We start from the raw sequence: 16,835 nt of genomic DNA on the forward strand, positions 1-16,835 counted from the left end.
CACACCTTTATCCACTAGACCATCTCGACAGCTTTATCACAACTTAAAGTTCTTTAATTTAAGCAAAATTCAAGATTAGGTCATGAGGAACTGGAGAGATGGCTTGGCAGTTGAGAGTACTGACTGCTCTTTCAGAAGACCTGGGTTTGACTCCAACACCCTCATGGTGGCTCACACCAGGCATGCACATGGTGTGCAGACACACATGCAGGTAAAATACCCAAACACATAAAATTAGTAAGAGTTTTAAGAAGATGAGATGAGCAGCGCGGCTGGAATGGAAGCAGATCTTTGGAACCAGGCAGAGGGTAGCTGTCATGAGCCTGGGCTGCTTTGGGGGACTGAGGCCTTACAGACCAGCCCAGGAGCCTAAGGCCTTGCTGAGTTGGGCTTTGAGAAGAAAGGCAGTATGATTTGACTGAGTCTCTAGCAGGGTCACCCCATCTACTGAGAAGGGAATTGGGGTTTGGGAGAGCGGGGAAGTACAGCTTTGCAGGCTGCTGCCATGGTGTTAGTGAAGGCGGACTGTGCCGACCCATGAGAAAGGCCAGAGCTCTCCCACTGCACAGCTGTTCTGTGATTCTAACTTGCTGTCGGCCACTGTCTCCTGCAGGTTCACCAGGGCATCAAGGGAATGGTGCTTGATGAGAACTCTAACAACCTCACAGGGGCTGTCATTTCTGTCACTGGGATCAATCACGATGTCACTTCAGGTAGGCAGGAAGGGAGTTTCTGCTCCTTGTCGCCTTCAGTAGAACTGGGGACCATTTGTAAGCCAGAGCGACCAGCCATCAAGGATGCTGTGGGTGAGGAACTGGAGGAAGAAAGGGTGTCGGATATGGGAGCAAAAAAGGAAGCATGGCATCAAGCAGCCAGATGTTGATGAGGAAATTCTTTCACTTCTGGAGTGAGCAGGCTCTGAGAGCAGGGAGCATTGATGCAGATGGAGCTCCTACTCAGAGCCCAGGTACCACTGTGGAGATAGTCTTACTGGGAGTGTTTCTGGGCTTGGCGATATTAATTAATAATGATGGCATGGAATAGGACCGAGAAGGACAGTAACACTCATGTTTAGTCTCCCCTCTGTATCAGGCATTTCCCACGTGTCCATTCAGGAAAAGCTGATAGATTGTGTAGTTGGTTGTTTTACTCTTTGCCTCTTTTGGCGGTGGCACTATCCAGCTCCCAAATGAATACATTCTTACTTATAAATGTCTGGCCTTAGCTTGGCTTGTTTCTTGCCAGCTTTTCTTAACCTAAGTTAGCCCTTCTACCTTTTGCCTCTGGGCTTTCACCTTTTTGTATTTTCTTTCTTTCTTTCTTTCTTTCTTTCTTTCTTTCTTTCTTTCTTTCTTTCTTTCTTTCTTTCTTTCTTTCTTTTCTTTCTCCATTGCTGGTTGTGTAGCTGGGTGGCTGGCCCCTTGCATCCTCCTCCTTCTTTTGCTACTTGATCTCTCTTCTTGCTCCTCCTTCCTCTAATGTTCTTCTTATTCTATTTATTCTCTCTGCCTGCCAGCCCCATCTGTTTCTCTCTCCTGCCTTGCTATTGGCCATTCAGCTCTTTATTAGACCAATCAGGTGTTTTAGACAGGCACAGTAACACAGCTTCACAGAGTTAAACAAATGCAACATAAAGAATGCAACACATCTTTGCATCATTAAAGCAAATGTTCCACAGCATAAACAAATGTAACACCTTAAAATAATATTCCACAACAAGATTCCTCCTATAGACTTGATTTGAGGCAAGGTCAGCAGTAGAGGATAATCTTGGAATTACCTAGAATCTGCTGGAAGGGTACTGTCTTGGTTTCTTTTGCTTTTGCTTTGATAAAGTACTCTGAAAATAAAAAGCAACTTATGGGAGAAAGGGCTTGTTCTGGCTCATACTTCCAGGGTCTAGTCCATCATAGTCAGGGGTCGAGGTGGCAGGAGCTTGGAGCATCTGGCCAACCCACATCAATAATCATGAAACAGATTGATGAGTGTGTACACGCTAGGACTCAGCTTCTTTTCTTCACTCGCACAGTCCAGGATCCCAGCCAGGGAGTGGTGCCGCCCACAGTGGGTGAGCAGTATCACCCCATTCAACACAGTCAAGGTAATTCCTCACAGGCATGCAGAAGCCCATTCTGGGTGATTCTAGACTCTGTCAAGGGACAGTGAACACCAACAGGTAACAGAGTCATCTCATGGAAGAGCAGTGTTGCAAAGTCCCCCCCCTCCCCCCAGTCAACTGCTCACCACTCGTAGGAGTTTCTATGTGTTGGCTTTTCACGGATGTCGTAGCTACTCACTTCCCAAAACAACCTTGTTTGCTACCCAGTGGGCATCTCATAGCTCATGGCTGTCTGTCCAGGCTGGATGAAATCTGTGCTTCGTGTCCCTGAAGGTGGTCTCAGAGCCTCTTCAGTGGCAGGCTTGTTTAAGGAAAAGCCAATGTTCTAAAAGAATTGTGTCACCTCCGTCTGACCGACAATCAGGAACCTTCCAGCCCAGTGGCTGCACATGGGACCATGCAGAGCTCGGACCTCAGCACCTTCCCCAAGAGCACATGCTTCTGGGCTTGGTTCTCACCCATTTAAGCAAGGATGGGAAGGTCTCTAAAACGTCAGAGCCCCTAAGAACAGATACCGTGAATAGGCCCCGTGTTCAATATCCATTATGTGAAATAGATGTCACTCCTCTCCTTAGCAACATTGATGGACTGCCTGGCAGGGCACCTGTTGTTGGTTACAGGTGAAGATAGCCTCTTTGAAGAAACATCTAGAATGGAGCTTTTGTAACACAATTGCTAATCACCCCTGAGTGTGAGCGCCCAGTTAAGATAATAACAGTTTCAGGATATAACCTAAACTGTCCAATATGTGCATAATAACACGCTGCATTGCTAAAGTATTTTAAAGTAAATTACAGGGCTGGGGTGTAGCTTGGTAAAATACTTGCCTAACGTGCAAGAAGCTCTGGGTCCAATCCCAGCACTGAATGAGCTAGGCACGGGGGCACACACCTGTAATCCTAGCATTCGGGAGCACTCAAGGTCATCCTTGGCTACATTGCGAAGTTGAGACCAGACTGGAATGCATGAGATCCAGCAACACACAAATCAGGCATGGTAATGCACACCTGTAGTCCCTAAACTGGGGAGGTTGAGGCAGAAAGATCATACATTTGAGGCCATCCTTAGGTAATATAGCAAGTTTGGGGCCATATAAGACCCTGTCTTTTTTTTTTTTTTTTTTTTTTTTTGGTTTTTCGAGACAGGGTTTCTCTGTAGCTTTGGAGCCTGTCCTAGACTAGCTCTGTAGACCAGGCTGGCCTCGAACTCACAGAGATCTGCCTGCCTCTGCCTCCCGAGTGCTGGGATTACAGGCATGCGCCACCACCGCCCAGCTAAGACCCTGTCTTTTAAAAAATATATTAAAAATAATATTCTCTGGCCAGCATGGTGGCACACCCCTGTAATGCCAACACTCGGAAGGCTGAGGTAGGAAGATCATGAGTTCGAGGCCAGATTGCATAGTGACTTCGATGCTAGCTTGGGTCACATGAGACCCTGTTGTCTCAAAACAGAGAGGAGGTGGGGGGAGAAGAGAAAAGCAAGATTTTCAAGCCAGACCGTTAGTGATCATTTAGTCTGATTCTCACATGTGTAACATTCCCGGGTGTTGGTTGTCCAACCCGGATCTCCAGGATTGTTAGTACAGAGTGCGCACTGCTCGGCTAGATAGCTTGTCCAGGGACTCCATTCAGCTTCCTGAGTACCCACAGTTCTACACGCAGTCCATTTCTTTCTTTGACAGCTCTTTACCACGGTAGTTTCTGCTTCTCTCTGAAGTCTGCCTCCATATAACTTTAGACTTGGGATACTATTTCTTCAAACAGAAGTTGTTTCTTTGCAAAGGCTTTTCAAGTATCAGAGGGCTCAAAGTTTTCTTAGCAGGCAAAATAGTAACAGACATGTTCACTTTTTCTCTTCCATAGCGATTTTTTACTAGACACGAGTCTGTTTTAGACCCGGGATCTGGAACAGACTGTAGTTTGAGGCACAATGAAACCTTCCCAGGAGTGACCCCTGTGGAGGATCTTACTTCTGAGTGGTTTAGCTGTTTATGGGTTTTGTCATGCTGTGAGGGAGAAAAAAACAAAAACCAAAACCAAAAACAGGCTTGTGGTCAGCTCAAACCCCCAGATCACTTTCATAGCCAGGTTCTGTATGAAGTAGGTTTGAAGTCAGCTGGCTGAGTTACATCCTTCTGACGTCTAGGTGAACACGGGGATTACTTCCGTCTGCTGCTTCCGGGAACTTACACTGTCACCGCCAAGGCACCAGGGTATGACCCAAAAACAGTGATTGTGACCGTGGGGCCTGCAGAACCAACACTGGTGAGTCTGGCTGAGCCTTAGCTGCTCTGTAAATGTCATGCAGTGTCTTGAACAGCCCCGTTGCTGGGTTCCCCTTGACCTTTCCTGATTCGTCTCTTTGACACAGCCTGTTTCTCTCATCCTGCTTCTTCCTTTGTACATTAGTGCTAACACTTTCTTCTCACGGATTGCAAAGACAAAGCACAGGTCCACAGAGGTGCACAACAAGGCTAGTTTGTAAGCTCTGGGGCCTTGCCGATTCCCCAGGCTGCCCTGGTTGCATTCTTCAAGACCATGAACAGTGACCACCGCTAGGTGGCGATCTGCAAGCCGTCTGTGCCCTGTGGTCTCAGGCTCACTTCCCATTGCGGCCACCACCGAGGACCAGCCCCCTCCGATGCTCAACTCTCTACAGCTCTCCTTTATAGAGAGGACGAGAAGCGAAGAACCATTGACTTACAGCCTGGAACTTTTCACTGTAAATCATGTTATGTCAGAACCTCAGAGCATAAAGGGACCACAGCTGTCAGCCCTCCATGCTCTCAAGCAGCTCCTATTTTTGAATGCTGTCCTCAGTACCTTTTGAGTAGCTGCTGGGCATCAGATACTGTAGGAGAGCTTCCCACAATTACCCATTTTAACCTTCACAACTACCTGTAAGTAACTGTTCAGTATCACACAGTGGGTGGATGGTGGGGCTGGGATTCACCTCCTAATGTGTCGCGGGGACTCACACTGTGCTCCCTGCCTGTGTGCAGAACCCTGTAAGTCAACAGAGCAAAGAGAGCTTCAGGTCTTTTAAAAATTCCTCTGAAACTTACAGATCATCACCCCCTCAAACACCTCCTACATACTTTGTCTCTCTGTCTCTCTGTCTCTGTGTCTCTGTCTCTCTGTCTCTCTGTCTCTCTCTGTCTGTGTGTGTGTGTGTGTGTGTGTGTGTGTGTGTGTGTGTGTGTATGAATGTGTGAGCATGTGTTGGGAGGATAGGGCATGGACGTGTCATGATGGCACTTGTGTGGAGGTCTGAGGACAATCTCAAGTGTCGGTCCTTGCCTGCCACCTTATTTGAGGCCGGTCTCTCTGTTGTCTGCTGCACAGTGTGTGTGCTCCAGACTGGCTAGCCTGGGAGCTGCCAGGGATGCTCCATCTCTACCTTCAATCTTGCTGCAGAGTCACTGGGACGACAGAAACACACACACTGTTGTGTCTTGCTTTAAGTGGCTTGTGGGGATTCAAACTCGGATCTTCACACTTGTATGGCACATGCTTTATACTGACAGACAGGAAGAGAAGACAGCCCCCCATCACGCAGAACCCTGTTTCCCAGCCAGCCATCCCCTTTCTTCCCCATTTCACCCTAAAATCAAATGCCCAGCAGCAGCCACATACATAAACCATGTGCTGTAGGCAAGCCTGTTCACTGCCAAATGTAAACAGCTCCACAGCCTGAGTTACGCCTGTTTTGAAGTAGTTCGCCTGCCCCCCCCCCACCATATCCTTTAAATAAACTAGCATACCCATCCATTGTGTCAAGTATAACCCGGAGGCACAGTCTGTCATTTGGATGTGATATTCAGAGGCAGTAGCAGCCACCAGTCTGTTCACTGATTGCACTGCCCTCTGCTTGGCTTCCATTTTAATTTTAGAGCTGTTAGCCACTTTCCCGAGGAAAGAAAAAAGATGTTTCCTCAAGGGTTTTCATCTTACAATTAAGAGGATTAAAACCTCTCCCAGGGCCCAGACTTCCCGGCTGTCCCCACCTCCCTGCAGACGCTGGGGCCTTTCTCTTTCCTCTGCCTTTCCTCCCCTGTTGCCTGAGGTCTCCTCTCTTCCTTTCCTGGGTTTGTGTGTTTACTAAAGGGAAAGTAGGAAATGGTCTCATACAGTTGGCTCCGACTCCCCTCCCCTTTTACAGAACTAGCAGAAAATCTGGCTATGGATTTTTATGGAAGAGGCAGGAAACTCAGGGCGTGGTTTTAACTCCCTGCTGCTTCAGAAGTTGAGACTGTTACAGGAAGGGATTTTGGGGAGTGTAGTTAGGACATGGTGTCACCCCCTCCTCTTCTGCTGCCGGTGATGACTCTGTAGCCACACCAGTGCCCCACACCAGTGCCCCACACCCGAACACCCAGTCCACAGCATCTTCCCATTTGTGTCCTATGGCTAGAGGACAGCTGTACACAGCCCTTCCATCACACCATGTAATCTTGGGTTTAAAAATCCAGGAGGATGTGGTGGCGCCCACCTTCTCATCCCAGCACTCTGGAGACAGAGGCAGGGGGATCTCTGTGATTTCAAGGCCAGCCTGGGCTACAAAGCAAGTTCTAAGTAGCTGGGGCTACACAGTAACATGCTATCTCAGGAAGAAAAAAGAACTAGCCAGGCAATGTCTGTTGTCTCTCCGATCCTGGTTGCCAAGCGGTGCGGCAGGAGGTTGAGACACTCTTCGGCATGTACGGGCATGGTACCGGTGACTCACACAGCCACTAGGAGGGAAATAGAGATGGAGACCCCTCCACTCATCACTCTTGCCCTAAGCAGGGTGTAAGCAAAAGCGTGATTGGAGGTGAGAATAGAATTTTTTTTGCTAATATTTAGTCCATCCAGCCACACACTTCATGTCATCAGTGGTTGATTCTGTACCACTCTTTTGGGAGATAATTGCCGAGTCTGGAGTACCCTACCATTAGAACCTGGTGTGACAGGGGAAAGTCCCAACAGGCACTCAGCTTCTGCCTCGCCCTTGCAGGTTAACTTCCAACTCAGTCGAAGCACATCTCAGGTGTACCCTGTGCCGAAAGCTCCCGGCCGAGGACAAGGAAGCAGGCCAAAGCAGCCCCGGACATCCAGAAAGAAAGATCTGGCAGGAAAGCGACATCGTGGCCCTGCCTGAAGCCCAGCACCCAGGGCCACCCACAGCAAGGCCGGGTCCCTGCTCTTGGATCCTGTGGCGACACTTTCCTTTTATTATCTGGGACATATTCAGACACAGGCACATGCAGAAGAGTTCTGAGTGTTTCTGTCTGTCCTGGAGCAAGCCTTCTCTAGGCCAGCATTAAAGGAGTCAGAACCTTCTGGAAACTGGTGCCCCACTGTCCATGCCTCCAGCAGGGTTCTGGAGATCTTCTTCCTGGGAGTCTGGTTCGGGTCCCATGCCAGCGTGCACTGCATGCTGAGACAGGTTCCAGCTGGTTGTTCATCTGTCTCCAGAGTCTAGCATGGAGCTGGTGACAGCTTGGGGCTACATGAAGCTATCCAAATGACTGTAGTGCTGAGGGGGTCCAGAATTGCCCGGGACCGTTTCCACAATAGCCAATGCTTCCCTAGTAAGGAAAGGATGTGATCCACAGGGTCCTGCTCCCTGCCCCCCACCTGGGAGCACTGCCAACAATTTCCACCTTTTGTAATGTTTTCTGGGTATGGAGGAGACATAGATAGCATGCCTGTAGTCTGGCATGTGTTGGCAGCGTGCCCTTCAGGGCAGTGCTCTGGGCTTTGCTGAGTCCCGCCGAACCCACTGGTCCTGAAGGCATTACTGAGGAAACTAGATGTTTCTGAAGACATTATATCATCTTCCATCTCATGCCTACTAGCATACAAGCTGATGAACCCTCACCGGCCTGGTGTCCTAAGTCCTCTGTCCCCAGTGCTGGGTGTTGGGGATCAGTTTCCACAGCTGCTCCAGCTTTTTCCTATGGATGAGCAATTCCCCTCTCTCCTCTTGGGGCATAGCCTCACACACATCAGCAGCTGTGAAGATGTGCCCTTTCCTGTGAACTAACACACTCTTTCTCGATCTGTGTTTGGGCCATCTCAGTCTGTGACCAGAAGGAAAAGGGGCGAAGATGTATCCTCTCCCTCTGGGAGACGTCTCTCCTCAGGCTAAAAGGTTAATGCTTTCTTTGCAGTTTCCGATCTTAATTCCTTGGATCCCTTCTAATGACGCAGCTTTGAGAGGGCACAACTCAGCTCAGTGACACATGATGCCTTCATTTGTTGTGTGTGCCACATTTTCCTAGGCTGTCTGAATATCACTCTGTCTTGAGGGTCCCCAATACTAAGTCATTGGACAGAACTGAAGTTTACAAAATGGGGTCACAGAGTGCTTGCTGGCATTGCCCCTGACTTTCCTCCCTTCATACTAAGGATCTTTACTGAGTCCTTGCTCACAAAGCATGCAGAGAATACAAAGAGGAAGAAAGCATGGCCCATGGTCTCAGTGTGGCAAAGTAGCTTGGAAGACCCATGGACATCACAATACGTTGTCATAATTACTGTGACCCCATAACTCTGAGGTGGGCCTGGGGAGCCCATGAGAAGAGCCCGTCCCAGCAATGGTGAAGCCTAAGATAAGGTATACTGAAGTCCGACAGAGCAGGGTGTGAAGAAGTGGAGGAGTGTGGTTAGTCTGAGAAGGTGATAAGTGCGGGTGCCTGGAGCTTCTTCAAAGGTCCTGGGCCCTCTAAGGGGGGACTGCAAGGAACACTGCATGAGATGCTGAGAGACTAGGCTGGGTGTCTGGGAGGGACCATTACACAGGGTCATTTGGCCTTTATCCCCAGAAGACGCAGGAGCCACTGAAGGGTCCTTCCAAAGGCTGGGCTGAACTCGATAGATAGCCAGGGCTGCTGCTTAAAGAGCCAGCAGACAGGAGCCTGCAGGGAGCCAGCTGGGAAGATGGCCTCAGCCCTGGAGGGGCAGTAGCAGAGATACTTGCAAGCTGAGAGCACTTCCCATCAGCTCCTTGTGACGTCCCTATGTTCCCAGAGACTTCCAGTCTCCTCACTCAGATCTCTTCGCCTGCCACCCTGAGGCTGAAACACTAAAGCTGTTGTAGCACTTCACCTTGGCCATAAGGCCTATCCTAAGTGCACCCCACTCAAGTGCAAATGTGAGATTAAACCACAACGTTATACAGAATACCTGGGCTCTGGCCATGGCACGAAAACACGTATCCTGACGGAAAATCGTGGTTTGTATACAGTTGAATGTATATCCCTACAGGTTCATGCACTGGAAGCTTGGTCCGGGGGTGGGGTGGGGGTGGCACTGGGGCAATGGAAACTGTAAGGGGTGGGGCCTAATACGAGATAATTAGGTCAAGAACTCCTGCCCTTCAAATAAATCAGTGCTGATCTCCCGGAGCAACGGACTTGAGTGGGTTGTTTCCAAGCAAAGCCACGCCATCCGTTAGCCCCTTCTGCTTCTGACTGATTCCTTTCCACTTCTCCATGAGGAGAGCAGGCATAAGGCCTTTGCCAGGATGCAGGTGCCTGTAAGACTCTCAGCCACTGGAATCGTAAGTCAGATAAACCTCTTTACTTTGTAAGTTATCCAGCTTCAGGGATTGTGTTATAACAATGTGAAACAGAGAAACACTGATGTGAAGTCGTGAGGGTAGGAATGGATAGAGTTGACACAAGAAAGGTCTTCTGGCTTTGACCTTGAATTTTCCTTACTGATACCTTTCTTTTTTCCTGTGTTCCTCTGTGTTTTCCCTGGCTGTCCTGGAACTCTCTCTCTCTGTAGACCCAGCTGGCCTTGAACGCAGAGATCCACCTGTCCCTGCCTTCTGAGTGCTGGGATTAAAAATATGCCACTACCACCTGGCGATACCTTTTGTTATGCCCAGATCACAGGGCCCCCCAAAAGACCACCACAGAGACCAAATCCCAAATGTAAAAGCAAAGAGCCTTTATTTTCAAGCTCTGAGCTTGGTCTCTGTCTGTCCCACACAGAGAGCCCTGAGCTCAGGTGGGGTAGAGTTTTCATCATAGCAGAGGTTGGGGTGAGGGGATTTCCAGGATTCAGGACCCTGATTGGCTGACATTTGTCTAGGGGTATCTGTAAAGCAGAAATAGGTGTGTGCTAGACTCAAGGACAACTGGCCACCTTATCTAATAGTTGGAATGTTTGGGATACCAGGTACTTTCCCTTAGATGTAGGCCTCCCTGGGTGGGGTCAGCTTATGGCTTTTCCTGGGTCTGGGTGTTGCCTGCCAGTAAGCCTGTCACAGAAGCTGTCTGGGCCTCTAAGCCTGTCATGGCAGCTGCGTGTTCAAGCTGTTTTGGGCCCCCCACACCTTTCTGTTTTATAATGAGTTTTTAAGAGGAAATCTTTCATATAGAGCAGCAGCCTCTGGCTGGTGTCTCCTGTTGCTGAAGGACATCATAGTGAATGCCATGGGTTTTGAACTCTGACAGACCTGAGTTTTGATTGTAGCTCTGGTCTTTATTTGCTGTGTGACCATTTAAAACAAAAACAAAAAAACAAGCAAACAGACAAACCAAAAGATGGCAGAAGCGCACCCTTGAGGCTGTGCGGCGGCTCCAAGGATCCTGAGAGACACACGGAGGAGACTGGGCAGCGGCGGATGATCCTGCAGAGCAAACAGTGTCTCTGGGACAGCTAAAGAAAGGAGGTCTTACGGGAAGATGCTTTCAAAAAGTGATGTCATGGAACTGGAGGAAAAGATGGCTGAAAGGAGTGGCGCTCAGCAGAGAGACTCAGAACTAGAGTCTCTGTGGTGTGTATGGGAGCACCTCAGCAAACAAAGGAGCCAGTCTTTGGGCTGCTGGGGGGCTTGGGCCACTCCCTGCTTACCTCACCCAGATGCCCACAGTACCGCCGCTCGGCCTGTAAGCCTGGCCCTCAGCATGGATCAGCTGCTGCTGCAGGGTGGCCAGCACAAAGGGCAGGGTGATGTACAGCAGCCTGGAGCTCTTGCAGGTACTGTGTCTAAGGGCGCTACCCAACTGCATGGTCACCCTGACTATGAGCAACAAGATATCAGAGATGCAGATGGTTTGGTTTCTGGATTAAGCATCCTCCAAAGAGGGGCCGTGTTAGTATCTGTGGTCCCTGCTGCTGCCAGAGGCGATGATGTCTGGGATCAGTGTTATTCATTAAGCGGTGCTGTTTACCATGGGAGAAAAGCCACAAGGTACAACAAAATCCACTATAAGACTTTATTAAGGGAAGGGAACAGAAGGGGTGTGCATAGGCCTATGGGATAGCTGTGCGGGAAGAGGGGAAAGGAATAGGTGGAACCTGCTTTTATAGGTTCCCTCCACACATGTGCATATGGGCTTACATAGCTACGCCATGCATGTGCATAGATTACATGATCACACAGCACACGGATTACACAGGACGTAAGGCCCTAGGATGATTAAGCATCTTGCCTGGCTACCGGACAGCACATGTGTGGTCATGTAGCTGGGGAAGTGGCTAGGAATTCTAACAATCAGCTGTAGCATGAATCTTAAATGGTCTTTTTAATAAAAACAAAACCAGAGCCAGGTATTGGGGTGAATGCTGGAAGATCAAAGAAGCAGAACAAGCCACAGCTACCTCACCTTGCCAGTTCCTCAGCTGGTCCTGTTTCCTCAGACTGGGAGCCTCTGTGTCCTCATCCAAATGCCTCTCAGCTGAACTGTGCTGCTCAAAAGCCTAACCATATCTAGTTCCTGGTCCTCATGCCTTATATACCTTTCTGCTTTCTGCCATCACTTCCTGGGATTAAAGGCTCACTTCCTGGGATTAAAGGCGTGAGTCATCATGCTTGGCTGTTTCCAGTGTGGCTTTAAACTCACAGAGATCCAGACGGATCTCTGCCTCCCAAGTGATAGGATTAAAGGCGTGTGTGCCACCATTTTCTGGCCTCTATATCTAGTGGCTGTTCTGTTCTCTGACCCCAGATAAGTTTATTAGGGTGCACAATATTTTGGGGAACACAATATCACCACAATCAGTGCTGGGACAGAAACCATGCTGATATCCATGATCAGGGCTGCCACAGGAGACCTTGTTGGTGTTTGTGATCTTTGCTGCTACTGGAAACCATGCTGAGGTCCATGGTCCACGGTGTAAAGATTTTTTTGTATACTGTGAAGATGTGTTTTTGCCAAGGCACCTTCTGCTTAGTTTAATAAAGAGCTGAATGGCCAAAAGCTAGACAGGAAGAGATTAGGCAGCACTTCTGGGCAGAGAGGGAAGAAGAGATGAATCTAGGCGCAGAAGAGATGCCAGCCTGAGGACATGGAGAGGAAACAGGAGGTGAAAGATGGAAGAGAGGTTAAAAAGCCATGAGGCAAAACATAGATTAATATAAATGGGTTAGTTTAAGTCATAAGAGTTATAAGCCTAAGCTAAGGCAGGGCTTTCATAAATAATACATCTCCATGTCATATTTTGTGAGTTGGCTGCCCAAAGAAAAGTCCATCTGCAGTCCATGTTACTGCCAGAGACCATGTGAGGTCAGTCAGTGTTCCATGCTGCCACAGAGTGCTATGGACAAGGAAGCTTCTTTTACAGTGATATCGATGACTGCAGATTCCTAACTGAGAATGAGAGACACTGAATGAGAGGCCTCTGTGACAACCTCCCCCCACCCCAAAGAAACACTCTAGACAGGAAGCTATTGAAGAGAGTCCTTAAAAATTGTGACAAAGATGTTGAAGTATAGCTCTTCACTGTTGTAGAATATTATTTCAAGGTGTGTTGCTTTTGTTTATGCTCTAGAATGTCTTGTGGGCCACAAGAATATATTATAGAGATTCAGCTGTGTATTAAAGCTATACTTTGACCAGTCAAGGGTCTGTTAAAAGGCAAGCCATTTATCATGGAATATTTGATGCTATCCAGTTTTTAATATTCCAGCTGTCTTCTGCTATGAAATTCTTGCATGCCCAAATATTCCCAGACCATTTGGCAAACAGTTCAGCTCCTCAGACCTGCTGAACTTCTAGGTAACTAACTCCCCCACTGAGCCTAGGAGACAAGCAGGCTGTAGATGCAGTTTTGCTTCTTGTGCAAATGAAGCTCATACCATCCCTTGCTTTCAAGCCTAGTGGCATTCCAGAGCAATGGACTGAGAACAGTAGGGCTTTTTGCATAACCAGCTGCAGTAAGGACTGGAACAGAATTCCAGAGACACAGAACCTCATGGCCAGAGAGAGGAGAGGAAGAGTGAAGGGTGAGGCAGGAACAGCTGAGACAGAACCGCGTGGCCAGGGAGAAGAGAGGAAAACAGAGGTTGAGCAGAGGGTAAAGCAGATCTCTTGTAGAGTTTTCTGAGAGCCAGGAGTAAGCAGCTAGGAAGGAGCTAAGGACAAAGGAACAGGAGACGAAGATGAGGCTGAAGGCATAAGGGCTTAGTTATTGCTAGAGCTGTGAGGGGTCGGTAAAAGAAGGGACAGAGGAACTGAATGTCAGGACGGAACTGAAGCTATGTAGATAGGATTTTATCCCAGAGGAATAAAGTAGATGGACAAAGAGCTTGGTGTACTTAGACTCTTTTCCCGAAAATTATTCCCTCGCCGTTGGTAGCATCTCTCCTGGGCACCCTGGGAAGTATATTATTAAGGCTGGTCCATTAATAATATACAAGAGGAATGTTTGTTTAATGATTCAAAAATGTGTTTGATTAAATAAAATTCACCTGTGGTCAGGAGGCTGAGTCAGCAACTAGCTGATAGGAAGTGGTAGGGAGGAGACAGGTGAAAAGGGGCTTTTTGAGGATTCGAGCAAGGAGAGGAGGTGAGCTACTTGCTATTCAGCCTCTCTGAAGAGCAGAATTCCACATTAACTTTTGAATCTTGAGTTCTTTAGAGGGAGAGAGGTTTAGTTAAGTTTCCTTCATAGCTTTGCAGGAGTTGGAGCCAGAGGGAACAGATTTCCCTCCAGCTACAGCCCTTGCGGCCTAACCACTGGTGGTATCAGTGGAGTTGTAGTTGCTGATTCAGACAGCTGTGGCTTAAAAGGCAGCAACCGTTTTTAAAAAGGACAACAATTGGAGCACCAGTGGGTGGTAGAACCACACAGAAAAAGGGGTTACTCCAGCTGGCTTTGCTGCATTTGCCCTCTGGGGTTCTCTGCCAGCCGGCTCTGCTACATCTGCCGCCTGAACTTCTGCATGCTAGCAATGGGCTGCTGCTTGCCCAGAGAAATGAACAGAATTGGTAAGAGATTTGGGAAATCCTTTAGGAGAGTAGGAGAGAATTAAATAATATTGAAAAGAAATTTTTTTTCTGTGTTAAAAATGGGAAACACAACCATGCAGGGTGCTAGGGCTCTCTATACTTCTACCTCAGAAGGCTTGAAGTTAGAAGCAGAATATGGGAAGACTGATGATTTAACTTACATTGATATAATACTGATAATACTTGTTATCAGTATGGTAATTAATATCTTACCAATAATAGCCTTGGTAGTTTTTTGTGCTAAATATAACAAGCTGATTAGTAGATTGCATGACTTAGAAAGATATACTAGTGAAAAAAACAAAAATGTTCAGACACAGAGGAATTTAGAGCAGAATTTGCCACTCCATTGTGTTGTGAAACTGGAGAGGAACAGCCTAAGATTATTAGAACACCAACTTTAATATATCCAGTTACTGTTAAACAACAACCACCAGATAATATGCATCCCCAAGGCTATGCAGAAATTAATTAGAATCCTGTAGATATGTTAAACTTAAAGAGAGTTAAGGAAGTAGTAGTATGCATTCACCCTTTGTAAGACAGATGTTAAATTCATGGGCAACTAAGAATAGAATTATTCCATAAGACTGGAAGGATTTAGCTTCAGCAGTATTAGAAGCTGGTCCTCTATTACAATGGAGAACTTGGTGGAGAGAGGAAGCCAGGGACCTGGAACAACAAGGTAGGGCTAGAGGTCATGATATTTCCCAAGACCAAATTCTTGGTGAGGATCAGTATGCTGATTTGCAAAGACAGTGCATGTTGGATGATAACACCCTGGTTCTATGTCATATAGCAACTTTGAATGCTTGGGACAGGGTTGACATACCAGGAAAGAGGACTGAATCATTTACTAAAATTATACAAGGCCCCAAAGAAGCTTTCGTTGATTTCTTGCTCAGATTAACATCAGCTGTAAATAGAATGGTATCTGATCCAAACACTAGACAAATTTTAATATAATCTTTGGCTTTTGAAAATGCTAATGTGGAATGTAAAAGGTGATTAGGCCTTCAAGGGCAAGATCAGCACCCATAGAAGAATGGATCAGATATATAATTGATATTGGCCCCCATACTTATAATGATGATACTTGGATAGGAGTATTGCTTTCTAAAAATATGAAGAAAAATCAAACTGTTAGGTGTTTTAATTGTGGTAGACAAGGTCATTTGAAAAGGGGGTATAGGCAAATTACTCCAAGAAATAATGTTTATTATAGAAATAATTAAAACAGAAGGCCCTAGCATTTTGAGTGTACAGGTGTGGCAAAAAATGGCGTTGGGGCCGGGCGGTGGTGGCGCACGCCTTTAATCCCAGCACTCGGGAGGCAGAGCCAGGCGGATCTCTGTGAGTTCGAGGCCAGCCTGGGCTACCGAGTGAGTTCCAGGAAAGGCGCAAAGCTACACAGAGAAACCCTGTCTCGAAAAACCAAAAAAAAAAAAAAAAAAAAATGGCGTTGGACTGATGAATGTAGATCAACAAGGGACAGGCAAGGTAACCCTTTGCCATCAGGAAATGCCTGGCTAGCTCAGTTGGTAGAACATGAAACTCTTAATCTCTGGGTCATAGGCTCATGCCCCATGTTGGGCGCCATTAAGTTGTTAGGGGTTTTTGGTCTTTTGGGGGGCCTGCCAGCTAGCTCCCAAATAACTTACTCACAGAAGCTTATTATTACTCATGAATGCCCAGCCTTAGCTTGGCTTAGTTTCTAGCCAGCTTTCCTTATCTTAAATTATCCCATCTACCTTTTGCCTCTGGGCTTTTCCCCTTCTCTTACTTCCATAAATCTTACTCTTAGGCCATGGCTTGCTGGTTGTGTAGCTGGGTGGCTGGCCTCTGATGTCCTCCCCTTCTCTGGCTTATTCTTGATGCTTTTCTTCCAGATTTCTCCCTCTATATATTCTCTCTGCCTGCCAGCCCTGCCTGTCCTTTCTCCTGCCTTGCTAATGGCCAGTTCTTTATTTGACCATCAGGTGTTTTAGACAGGCACAGTTACACAGCTTCACAGAGTTAAACAAATGGAACATAAACAAAAGTAACACATCTTAAAATAATATTCTACTATACTCATAGTTGGTGGCTTCTTATGGGGGTGGGGTGGGGGAGGACTCAGTTATCTTTAAGGGGTTGGTCACTCCAGTGAGTGTATGGGCAACACAAATTAGACTGTGTATTTTTCTTTTTCTTTTAATTTATTGGGGGGGGTTGGCACACAAGGGTGGGAAGATGGATCTAGGAGGAATGGGAAGTGAGTGTGACTATGGTGTATTATAAGAAATTACCAAATAATTAATAAAAATATTATGTTGGGGGAAAAAAATCTCACTTCTCTGAGTCATAATTATTCATCAAAACAACAACAAAACCAAACCCCAAAACACAGAAATATTATCTGCCTCACCCAGAGTTTGTGGATACTAAAGGTGAGTTTCTCATCAAACAGTGAGGAGGGAAAGCAACCCCTGCCTACCCTTCCTC

General features: G+C 47.2%; 1 protein-coding gene across 1 annotated transcript in view; it reads left to right on the forward strand.

The window, feature by feature from the left end:
- Cpn1 (carboxypeptidase N subunit 1) overlaps nucleotides 1-9,372 on the forward strand; it is a 36,548-nt gene extending 27,176 nt beyond the window's left edge. The window contains exons 7-9 of the mRNA XM_052714027.1: nucleotides 614-713; nucleotides 4,268-4,386; nucleotides 7,118-9,372. Of these exons, the coding sequence (XP_052569987.1) occupies nucleotides 614-713; nucleotides 4,268-4,386; nucleotides 7,118-7,261 (363 nt within the window). The 3' untranslated portion in view covers nucleotides 7,262-9,372. The remainder of the gene's footprint in view (nucleotides 1-613; nucleotides 714-4,267; nucleotides 4,387-7,117) is intronic.
- The last annotated feature ends 7,463 nt before the right edge of the window (nucleotides 9,373-16,835 follow it).

Source organism: Peromyscus californicus, unplaced genomic scaffold, assembly GCF_007827085.1.
Source record: "Peromyscus californicus insignis strain IS unplaced genomic scaffold, ASM782708v3 Scaffold_4__1_contigs__length_199733344, whole genome shotgun sequence".
Taxonomy (NCBI): Eukaryota; Metazoa; Chordata; class Mammalia; order Rodentia; family Cricetidae; genus Peromyscus; species Peromyscus californicus.